The sequence below is a fragment of the Danio rerio genome, chromosome 17 (assembly GCF_052040795.2).
Source record: "Danio rerio strain M-AB ecotype USA chromosome 17, GRCz13ab, whole genome shotgun sequence".
In the NCBI taxonomy this organism is placed as follows: domain Eukaryota; kingdom Metazoa; phylum Chordata; class Actinopteri; order Cypriniformes; family Danionidae; genus Danio; species Danio rerio.
In genome coordinates, this window is record NC_141037.1 from 53,987,501 (window position 1) to 54,000,000 (window position 12,500).

The following is a 12,500-nucleotide window of genomic DNA, read 5'->3' on the forward strand; positions in this document are numbered from 1 at the left end:
GTCCAAAGACTGGTGGTATAAGTGAATTGGGTAGGCTAAATTTTCCGTATTGTATGTGTGTGAATAAGTGTGTTTGGATGTTTCCCAGTTATGGGAAGTTAACATAAATTGAATCACGTTATCTAAAAAAAAAAAAGGTTGTATGTGTATTTACGGACATTTTGTCTTCAAAATATAAACTTAAAGACACCCACTATACCTAATGTATATAAGACTGTCTCCGTCTTGGTAAATAATAGCCTGAAACATCTATTTTTTCTGTAGTATATGTAAAACAATAAATAAATAATTATTCTTGTCAGCCCTGTTAGATTGCTTCTACAAAAAGGCATAAATATCTTTAAAATACAATGTCAACTCTGTTATTGTCAACTCTGTTAGTGGTTTAAAAAGAATACCAATAGTTAAAGCAACAATCAGTAAAATAATTAAATGTTCTCAATCACATTTAAGCCTTTTGCATTGCAAGTAATAAATTTATTTACTGTAAATACTGCATTATGTTCTATATTATTCATTCATTCATTTTCCTTTGGCTTGGTCCCTTTTGGCTCATTTCCACTGACTAGTACAGTACGGTACAGTTCGGGTCGGTACGGGTCACCTTAATTAGGCTTGCGTTTCCACTACCAAGGTTACCTTTTTGGTGGCCGTGGTGTATGACAGAAAGTTTAAGTCGACGTCATGCTCGCTCGAATACATGTCTACAGTAAAGCTGTACGGGTCGCTTACATATTATTTGAGAAGCACTTCTCATAAAACTTTCACTATGCTTTATACACATAAATACTTGTTGATAAATGTTTATTACTAACCTTTCCATGAACATGATTTGATTATAACTGCAGATCAATAGCCTACTGTAACGTCCGCAATTAAATAAAATAAATATATAAATGAACATATATGAACACATACAACCTCTTACAGTCTCCGAAATGTTACCAACTACAGAAAAACTACACACATCCTACATTTAGTCCTTATTTAGGTGTATGAACATCACGCATCATAGCCCTGAGTCAGAGCAAACCTCTCATTTGTATCTGTAATCTTCACCAGCACATGTAATCTTTGTTAGAGAGTAATTCCGTCATTCCCAGTTCACAATAGTCCTGCATGCGATGTTAAACATGGCAGTTTGTTTGTGATTCAGGTTGCTGAAACAATTTGCTCAATTTGAGTTTCGTCGGGCTTTCCTTTGTCCGCGCTTCACTCTCTCGTTAGTCCTTTTCTTTCTGAATGTGTCACTCTCGCGTTTCCGTCAGGATCGGGTTTCAAAAGCACGTCAATAATCAAGCGCATGTTATTATCATGAGCTCAAGAAGTTTGTTATTTCAGATATTGACACGTACGCGAGCTTAAGCAAGAAAGCGAAACCGCTCGCGCTTCAGGCTGGCTCGTAAAAAACTAAAGGGCTCAGGGTGGCTTTGTGGCTGTTTATTGAGACGACGACAAGGTTTGTTTAAGCTCGGGTCGACCATGGCTCGTTATTATATGTATTATTATATGTATGTAAAGCGTTTAATAATACATATAATATTTTAATACATATAACATTATTATATGTATATAAAGCGTAAATATATATATATATATATATATATATATATATATATATATATATATATATATATATATATATATATATATATATATATATTTATACAACAGTTCTGTCTGGTTCTCAAATCTGATTGGCTGATAGCTGTGCGATATTCTGCAATATCAGAACTCCTACAGCCTCTTTACCCTTTGTGTATTACTCCGCCCAGATACAACCAGCAAAAAGCAGACACTACAGATCTAAATGTTAATAGATGCACACTCAATTTTTTAACTGTCAGCTAATGATTTGAATCCGGAAGAAAGTAGTTCCTCATACAAAAGGGTTTTTGAGACTCTCCATGTTTGATTTTGTTTTTATATACACAATTATGCCGTCAAACTGTTGTATAAACGCAGTATCACACTCGTAGCAGTGCGATATGGCTGTATATCGGCACTGGTGGAGCCACTAAGGCACCAACCACCAACGCACGCCTCCCACCAGTGCCGATATACAGCCATATCGCACTGCTACTCGTGTGATATTGCTTATATATATATCACTTGCTTTTATATATATATATTTACGCTGTATTCTCGGCTGTGTATTTTAAACATGGGGGTACCTTTTCTTGGTTTGGTACTCTTTTGAAAGGTTGCCGTAAAAGTTGTACGGTACGGTACGGTTTGGTACGTCTTTTGATGGTGGAAACGGCCATAAAAGCGTACCAAACCAAACCGTAGTTTACCACTCAGTGGAAACGGGCCATTATTTATCAGGGGTCGCCACAGCAGAATGAACCGCCTCTGTATTATTTGATTTAAATGAAAATAAATGGAAAACTGATGTTCGAAATGAGCTGCTTTTACATTTATTTTTTAGTCATTCATTCATTCATTATAATTTATTTAGTTAAGTTGCAAGTAAATTGCAACCTTATTTTTTATTTATTGTAAGATTATGTACCTCACAATGACCTCACCACTGAGTATTTCCAGGAAATACAAATAATGAAATAAAATATCAATAAAAGTCAAGGTTGTTCGATATTCCTGCTTGTTTTGTTCAGGGAAACATTGTGCTGGCTGCAGAATCAGTGTCGGAGCAGAGCCAGTGGGTGGAGATGCTGCAAGAGTCCGGAAAAGTGTGAGTGACCAAAATTATAACACCACAAAATTAAAATTCTTTTTATGAAGGTATTTTATATTTAAAACAGTTTGTTTGCAATGTTTTATACAGTTTATATTCATTGATTTATTTTCTTTAAAGCACATGGAAGAACGCACAGCTGGGCGAAGCTATGATTGAGAGTCTTGAAGCTCAAGGGTTACAACTTGCTAAGGAAAAGCAAGAATACCTTGGTATGACTTTTTTCTTTTTTCATTCACTTTTTAAAATAGTAAACATACAATACATTTTAATGAGATCCAGACTGTTAAGAGTGACCTGTTCTGTCTGTGTTGATTTTGGTAGATAAACTCATGGAGGAAACTGAGGAGCTGTGCTTGCAAAGAGAACAGAAAGCTGTAAGTTTTCTAATATGGATAAATTTACACCCGCAGATGTTCAATTCTTTAGTTTATTACAAATACAGTTGAAGTCAGATTTATAAGCTTTCTGTGCATTTTAAAAGTGATTGGTGAATTAATACGTCTGTGCATTCATGTGATTGTATCTGTGATTTGTAAGGAGCTGGAGAGACTGAATCAGTTGCTGGAGGAAGAAAAGCAGAAGTTTGAGGAAGTGGTCCAAGAGCTGAGAACAGAACAAGAGCAAATTAAACTGTAAGTCTTTGGGCTCTATTTTAACAACCTAGGCGCAAAGTCTGAAGTGCAGGGTGCTTTTTGCTATTTTAAGGATGGAAAAATATGCTCTGCGCCGTGCATGGTCCAACAGGGTTGAGCTTATGCTCTTAATGAGTTCTGGGTGTGTTTTGAGAATAAAACCAATCAGAGTCTCATCTCCCATTCCCTTTAAGAGTCAGTTACGTCGAGCCATGGCCGGACTTTGTAAGTGTAAAAAGTGAACACTTCACTAACAAGAAAACAGTTAAACAGCATCTGCAGTATGAGGATAAAGAATGAGCCTCCTCCATTCGGCCTTTTTACTTTCACTTTTAATTTGTTTCGTGGATAAGGAAACGTGTTGGACGCACTCACTGAAGACATCCATAAGCCTACACAATTAATTTTGTTTTTTAAGCGCAAAAATTTGTTTCAAAACTATTTCTAAATTCAGTTCTAATTTCCAGCAAATGAATAAATGAACAATAATAACAAAGTGTGGTCAAAAAACTGAGTTATATCCAAACACATGATTCTTCTTGTTCTTCTCTTATATGTCCCATATAGTCCAAAACCTGACAGGTATACAAATCTCAGCTTGTTTTTAGTAAAGCAAATATAAATATGCATTTAATAAATAATACAATTTTTTTTTTTGATTCGGACATGCCTTTAATGCTTTTGTGCCCTGTGCTTTAGACTTTGCGCCTAGATCGTTAAAATAGAGCCCTTGATCTCTTTTTTTTTTTTTTGTGATCAACGTTATATTGACTTTAGATTAACAAAACAAAAAGACATACAAACAAACTGGGGAGGGGGAGCAACAGACGTATCAACAATTTTCAATCTGAAAGATTTACATTGACAAAAAAAAACACTTTACATTGTCATTCCTTTAGATAGCCCAAAATGCTGGAAGAAAGGCATTGCCATGCATCAATGGTACTAGGTCTAGCCTTATTCATTTGTGCTATTGTAGCTTCACAAGTCACTATTTTAAAGAGCCAATGAATCCAAAATGTTTTTGCACGCAGTGTGTGCGGAGAAAAACAATTTTGTATGACTGTAAAACCAGCAAACAGCATTCTCTTCTTTAGTGTACTTGTACAGAAATTAGTATCTTCATTGAGAAGACATAAACCAGGATTAGACCCATAATCAACTTGTAGTAAAAAGGACAAAACAGAATTTACTTGAGACCACAGGACGGCAACAATTGGACATTTCCAAAACATATGAAGAAAATTATCCGAGGATACAGTGTTACAGATATAACAGTTGTAGTTAGACTGCAGTTTCATTTTAAACCTTTTATAAGGAGTTATGTATGCTCTATGTATAATTTTGAAATGGATAAGACGGTGAGCTAAGTTTTCAGAGGTTGAGATTAGGTTAGACTACACACTGGCCCAGTCAATCGAAAAATCTGTTAGTTCACGATTCCACATAAGTTTGATAGAAATAGGCTTTGAAGTGTGATCATTAAGTTTGCTATGTATTACCGAAACAGATGGTCGACCTGAGGGTGGTGAGATCCAATCCCACTGCCATTGATCTCTTTATAATAAAAAAAAACAAAGTAATAGAAGTAATAAAAAAGTAATAAAAAAAGTGTTAAAGAGACTCTTAAAATTTATAAATAAATTGTTACAAAGTTTTGTGCAATGGTAAAGTGTAAATGCTGAAAAATCAAGGCAAACTTTAAGATGTAAATAATAACACTAAACCTCAAACTATGTAAACAACACAATTTTGATAATCAAATCTGAGCTTTCAAGTTAAGGAACCAGCCATCATTACAAAATTTGAAGCAGGATGACTACAATACCCCCATGCTAAAAAAAAGCTTTCAGATGGGGTGCTGGTGGCTGGGATGCACAAGAAAAGAAACCAAAAAGCCACTCTGATGACATCCTTACATTTTTTTTTATTTACAATCTCTGCAAGCCAGTGCACTCATTTTCACGTGTGTTGTTATTCTGAACTGAAGTGACAATCACAACCCAACATTTACACGTGAGCGCGTGGTTTCCTTCACCATTTTTAATGCGCTTTGCGTACATGCTCCCCTGTCATCTTTATGTAACTAGGCAACCATCAACCAACTCAGAGGAGGATAAATGGACAAACCATTGCAGCAGCTCTGATACAAGTTTATGAAGAAAATTAAAAAGCACTGCAGTGTTTGGGTGTGCCGTGTTGGTAATTATCCTACCGTTAATACTGAAATGTGTAAATTCCATACAAAGTGTGAAGCAGATTGGTTAGTACTCACATGAATAGCAGTGTGCTTGCGACATTCGGAAAGTTTAGATGTTTTTCAGCTGTAGGTGTAACTGGAAAATCCCAACTGCCTCTATTGGAAATAGTTCCTTTTACACATTGATACCGGTAAATATATGGAAAATTTCCGGAACGACTTTACCGGTAAATTTAAAAAAAAACGTTGTTCACACAGGCAAGGACGTTACGGAATTTTTTTCGCAAAAGAGAAAATCCATTCCAAAATACCGGTAAATTCTGACATCATTAACCATAAATGACCTCTAAACGGCTGCGCTTGTATTTGTAAACATTTGACTACATCACAAACTTTTTGGATGGATCAGTATTGTGAACATATACATAACACAGAGATGTACATGATATGGGTGTGTGCTGGCGCTCACGGGCTGTTTCCCGGGCACTCGCAAAGCTTGAAGGTAAACAAACAACGGCTTATCATAAGCATCTTATCGATAAATATTAACACGGTTGGCATTAAGATGAACATATAAACGTTATCTGACTAATATCTAGCAGTTAAATGTGTCTGGAAAAATATTCAAAGGCTTTTATTCTCATAAACCGCGAGGATGTGAATATGTCTGACTGTACTGATTGGCTACAGTAGACGTCTCACGTCAGCACGTTCTAGATGTGCGTGTGCTCTTTCCGGCAATCTTCCGGCATTCACACAGTGCAGCATTCCAGCAAACAACTACTCTTTCCGGAAAATAGCCAGAACAAATTTACCGGTATTTTCAAAAAGGGCCTGTTCACACATACACAACTTTCCGATAAATTGCCGGTAATTTTCCGAAAAGGTCTGTATGTGTAAAAGGGGCTAATGACAAACTTACACCTAAAGCTTATTGGCATTGCTTCCAAGGTGCACATTCAGTGGCTACATTTTAATAAAACTATAGCGCTTCATAGCGAAACTTCATACTGAATTTTTTTAATCATTATTGACAATGGTGTACAGTCAATAAATACTGATACCGATTTTATTGCCAAGCTCTAGTAGAGAGCTCCCTTTAGTGGATCTGTCATCTGAAACAAGCAACTAAACGCAAACGGAGCAACAAATTTTATGTTTCACAGAAATGTAGGCTGAGGCATGCATTTCCAATAGGAGCCTGGGCTGATGATATCACTCACTCAGATTGATTGTGCAGTTTATCCTGGATAGAGATTAAGGGCCCTATCATACACCTGGCGCAGTGTGGCGCAAGACGCGGCGCAATAGTCTATTGGTAGTTTCAGCTTGGCGCAAGAGCCGTTTTGAGGCGTTGCGCTACGCTGTTTAAATAGCAAATGCATTAGCGCTCATTTGTGCGCCCATAGGCGTTCAGGTCTAAAAAGGAAGGCGTTCTGAGGCAGACAGAGTTGCGCTTTGCTTACGCACTGCTTAATACCCACGAGAGAGAGCAATATGCAAATATCTTTACATATGAAAAAATGTAAATATTAAAGATATATATAGTATATAATAAGAATAGATATAGAATATAAATATAAAGGATTAAAATATTACAAAACATTATTTTCTAGCCTACATAAATATGAAAAACCACTGCTTTTATGTCTTCTTCATCTCGGGAGGCTTTTTCAGTTCATTCATAACAATTTGCTTTTGTATAATGTTATTATTATTAGCAGTATTATTTATTATATCCATATTTATATTTGTTTTATTAAAACAAGCTTAGATTTGCCCACCTGTCAGGTTTTAGACCATATGGGGCACAGCATGTGTTTAGGATATAACTCAGGTTTTTGACCACACTTCGTTATTATTGTTCATTTATTCGTTTGCTGAAATTAGAACTGAGTTTAGAAATAGTTTTGAAACGAATATTTGCGCTTAACAAACAAAAGTATTTATTTATAGACTAATTGATGTCTGTGCGTAAAGGTTTCCCTATCCAAGAGCGAAAGTGAAAGTGATCCATTATCTCTCATTCTCAGGCAGTAGATGCTCTGTTTAACAGTTTTCTGTTAAAAAAACTGTTAACTGTTAACTGTTTGCTTGTGAAATGCTAATTTTTTTCCACTTAGACTTACTTTGCGTCCTGTAAATAGCGAATGCGCTCTTGGCGCGATGCAGCTGGGTCTTAAAGGGAATGGGAGATGAGACTCTAATTGGTTTATTCTCAAAACACACCTATAACTCATTAGGAAAATAAACTCAACCCTTTTAGACCATGCGCCGCGACGCAAGGTAGATTTCCCGTCCTTAAATTAGCAAAAACGCGTCCTGATACGCCCTGAAAGCGTTTGCGCCCTGCGTTTTGCGCTCTGCGCATGGACCGTCAAAATAGAGCCCTAAGATCTGAACATGTTCTTCTCTTCTGTGTTGGTAGAGATCTGGACGGGACTGCTCAGTGTCTGAAAGGAGTGGAAAATGAGAAAGAGGAGCTTCATAATCTTTCCACACTTCTGCAGAAGTCTTTGGAGGTATCAAACACAACACTTGAAGCAATCATGAATGTGTTTGATAGGTCTAATATGAGAACGCTGAGACTGAGAGGGGTCATAGTAGCACTTTACAGTGAAGTTCTGTTTATAAATGATGAGGTTCAATTTGCCAGGACTGAAAATGTTTCTGAAAAAGCCAATAAAAAATGCTGGTGTCTCTTCAGGAGTTGTCCCAGGAGAAAAAGCGCACCCTCGAGCTGCTGCGAGAGAGGGGACAGGATGTGGCTGAAACAGGGAGTGATCGTCGGGGATCTTTAGACTCCCAGAATCCTCAGATGCAGCTTCAGGGCAACCTGCGGCAAATCGAGGAGCAGATGAGGAGCCTGCTGAAAGAGAAAGAGCAAGCAGAAGAGAGGTGAGATGATCTGATTAAGAAGAGCATTTCATATTAAATGCTTATTTTCAGATTTAGACTTCTGGGATTTAAGTGATAGTTCACTTACATCATTTACTTTCCATCTACCTGTTAAAAACATAATATGATAATATAATATAAAAATAGATTTTTTTGCTGTCATATATATATACAGTTGAAGTCCGATTTATTAGCCCCCCTTAGAATTTTTTTGTCTTTTTAAAATATTTCCTAAATGATGATTAATGCTGTGTTCACACCAGACGTGGATGGAGCGTCAAGCACGAGTGATTTACATGTTAAGTCAATGCATATGCGCGAATAGATATCCTGCGGCGTGAATGGTGAGGCGCGAATGGCGAAAAGCTGGATGCACCTCTTAAAGGATCGAGTAGACTCAGACACGGCCCTAAACGTATCGATGCTGTTTTTCAGCCTTCATAAAGCACATAAACACAGTTATTTTCTTAATAAAATCCATGTTAGCCATTTAGCAACGAAGCTAGAGTCACCAGACAGATAGAAGCCCTGCCCATCACTTGAATCCATGTCTGTCCTGAGTTGAATTTGACGCTCGAATGAAGTGGATTTTGATGCGCGAATGAAGCGAGTAAACTCAAATGTTCATGCGGCTATTTACGTGCAAATAGCGCGATTTATTTGAGCGTTCCGCATCTGGTGTGAACACAGCATAACAGAGCAGGGAAATTTTCACAGTATGTCCAATGATATTTTTTTTTCTTCTGGAGAAAGTCTTATTTGTTTTATTTCGGCTAGAATAAAAGCAGTTTTAAATTTTTTAAAACCATTTTAAGATCAAAATTATTAGCCCCTTTAAGCTATTTTTCCCCGATAGTCTACAGAACAAACCACTGTTATACAATAACTTGCCTAATTACCCTAACCTGCCTAGTTCACCCCATTAACCTATTGAAGCCTTTAAATGTCACTTAAAGCTGTATAGAAGTGTCTTGAAAAAAGTCTAGTAAAATATCATTTACTGTCGTTATGTCATCATTAAAATAAATTGTTAGAAAGTTATTAGAAATGAGTTGTGAGGCTAATAGTTCTGACTTCAACTATATATATATATATATATATATATATATATATATATATATATATATATATATATATATATATATATATCAGGGTGTCCACAGGGGTCTTAAAAAATATTAAAAGTTGATAAATCAATTATTAGAAAATGAAGGCCCTTAAATAGTATTAAACAGTCTTAGTCATGTTTCTACAAGGTCAAAGTGTTGTCCAAAGTGTTTGACTCCAAAGAAACATAAATATATTTATTTTCCTCCTAATATTAACAATGGCATGCTAGATTCGCGCATCCGGCCAAGCTTCTCCAGCTGTGTGAGGTGACATAATTTGTGACAAACGCGGTACGTGATGTGACGCTCTCCACATAGTGAAGCGAAACCATAGAGCGAAACAGATGGCACAATAAGAAAATGTAAGTTTTTGTACTCCTGGTTGGAGAAAGATGAGTTTAAACAGTGACTGTCGCTGAAAACAACCACATGATTTTTTCTTTTAAGCTTTGTTTATTTTGAGCTTATCGGAGTACTGTTGCACAGTTGTGCTTCATTCATTCATTTAAGTACAACTGTTTATTAACAATAGTTTATTAAGTTAAAGGTTTGATACTGATCAGAACTTGAAGTGTTGACAAGGTCTTAAAATATTTTGAAAAAATCTTTAAAAAGTCTTAAAAAGGTATTGCCGTTGCCTTTAGGATCCCTGCATATACCCTGTATATACAGTTGAAGTCAGAATTATTAGCCCCCGTTTATTTTTTTCCCAATTTATGTTTTACAAACTTTTATTTTATCTTTGCCATGATGACAGTAAATAAAATATGACTAGATATTTTTCAAGACACTTCTATACAGCTTAAAGTGACATTTAAAGGCTTAACTAGGTTAATTAGGTTAACTAGGCAGGTTAGGGTAATTAGGCAAGTTATTGTATAACGATGGTTTGTTCTGTAGACTATCGAAAGAAAATATAGCTTCAAGGGGCTAATAATTTTGACTTTAAAATGAACTTCTTTTGTTCTAGCCGAAGTAAAACAAATCAGACTTTCTCTAGAGGAAAAATATCATACAAATCAGACATACTGTGAAAATTTCCCTGCCCTGTTAAACATCATTTGGGAAATATTTAAAAAATAGAAAAAAATCAAAGGGGCTAATAATTCTGACTTCAACTGTACATATTATTTGGAACCACTTGTGAACACAGTTTGTCCAGGACAGGAAGTGCATTAGTGACAATGGAAATGTACATTGATCCCTAAATAAGCCAGTCTATTGATTAGATGTGAGTGAAGCAGAAAACAAAAAGAGTGGATTGACTAGTGGGGCTAAATGACCTCAAAATAAGGATTTATATAAATGTGACTGTGCTGTTCGGTCCATTATGCATGACACAACACGATTTTCAATTACAACCTGATCAAATCTAATTGATTTTTTTTTCTTACTTTGTTAAAAATAAATCTTATATCATCACCATACTGACACAGAGGAACATTTTTTAAATAGGTAACACACAGTATATTAGTGAACACATTGATTGATAAATGCTTAATAATATTATCAAGGATTTATTTTCCTATCGGCTGATACAAAATGATTTAGGAGGTTTTTGTTTATGAAGTTACCGAAAAAAATAGTAGTGGTATATTTTGCATTTGAATTGTAAATGGGTTCACACATTGGATGATATGCTTAGTGCTACATACTTTAAAAAAAACTATATATATATATATATATATATATATATATATATATATATATATATATATATATATATATATATATATATATATATATATATGAGCAATATCACACGAGTAGCTGTGCGATATGGCTGTATATCAGCACTGGTGGGAGGTGTGCGTTGGCATGAGGCCGTAATCCGAGCAGTCCCACCAGTGCTGATATACAGCCATATCGCACTGCTACGAGTCTGATATTGCATTTATATAACAGTTCAACGGCACAATTGTGTATATAAATAAGAAAATCAAACACGAAGAGTCTAAAAACCCTCTTTTTTTTATTAGGAACTACTTTCTTCCGCCATTCATTCACATCTGCAGCTGACGTCAAAACAGCTGAAGCCGTTACTAATTCACCAACGTCACTTTAGAGCTAGTGTTTGAATGACTCTATGTCTAAACTGATGACAAAACTGCTGATTTTGCTCACATTTTAAGATTATAAGGCTGAACATGACATGAAATGCCATCCATCTACAGAGATATCTTTTTACAGTGTTACAGTTTACAGTATTTCTCTGTTGCAAACAGGATTTCACAATAATGAACCCCGAAAACAACAACAAATCCACTTACGTTACCAGACTGCTGTTGTGTTTGCAATAAGGAAAAACGCTAAACACATGCGGACTTTGCCTATTTCAATCTGCTAGGTGTTCGGATTGCTCCAGGGAGGGGTTGAGAACAGGGTGCAGCGGGTTTTGGGCGGCCGATGCGATCGGTTACTGTACCAAAGTTGAAAAACGGAAATGTTGGCAGGTGTGCTTACCAGTTTAATATTGGTTTGATCTGCTGTAGTTAGAAATCAGACTGTTAAGCTTCTAAGTGTAAGAGCTTATTATGAAGTTCTGTCGCCACCTTGTGGATAGAAAGCATCAGCTGTCCCTGACGAGCTCTCTCAGAAATTGTAAATATTTTAAAATAGGCACTATTCTTGCAAATGAACTTGCAATCTAAACAACTATATTACATTATATACATATTTTGTTGTCTAACTGCAGTAATATTTGTCAAACTGTGGTGTCTGCTTGTTGCTGGCTGTATGTGGGTGGAGTGATACATAAAGGGCAAAGAGGCTGTTCGGGTGCTGATATTACTTAAATATATCACGGCTATCAGCCAATCAGATTCAAGAACCAATATATATATATATATATATATATATATATACAATTGAAGTCAGAATTATTACCCCCCCCTGTTTATTTTTTTCCACAATTTCTGTTTAATGTAGAGAATATTTTTTAGCACATTTCTAAATATAAT

At 35.8% G+C, this 12,500-nt stretch overlaps 1 protein-coding gene across 3 annotated transcripts in view; it reads left to right on the forward strand.

The window, feature by feature from the left end:
* Positions 1-12,500, forward strand: part of plekhd1 (pleckstrin homology and coiled-coil domain containing D1) — a 44,211-nt gene that overhangs the window by 14,967 nt on the left and 16,744 nt on the right. For all 3 annotated transcript variants that reach the window (XM_087291152.1, XM_087291151.1, XM_087291150.1), the window contains 6 exons: positions 2,619-2,695; positions 2,819-2,910; positions 3,023-3,075; positions 3,239-3,333; positions 7,962-8,055; positions 8,241-8,431. In XM_087291152.1, the coding sequence (XP_087147278.1) occupies positions 2,619-2,695; positions 2,819-2,910; positions 3,023-3,075; positions 3,239-3,333; positions 7,962-8,055; positions 8,241-8,431 (602 nt within the window). The remainder of the gene's footprint in view (positions 1-2,618; positions 2,696-2,818; positions 2,911-3,022; positions 3,076-3,238; positions 3,334-7,961; positions 8,056-8,240; positions 8,432-12,500) is intronic.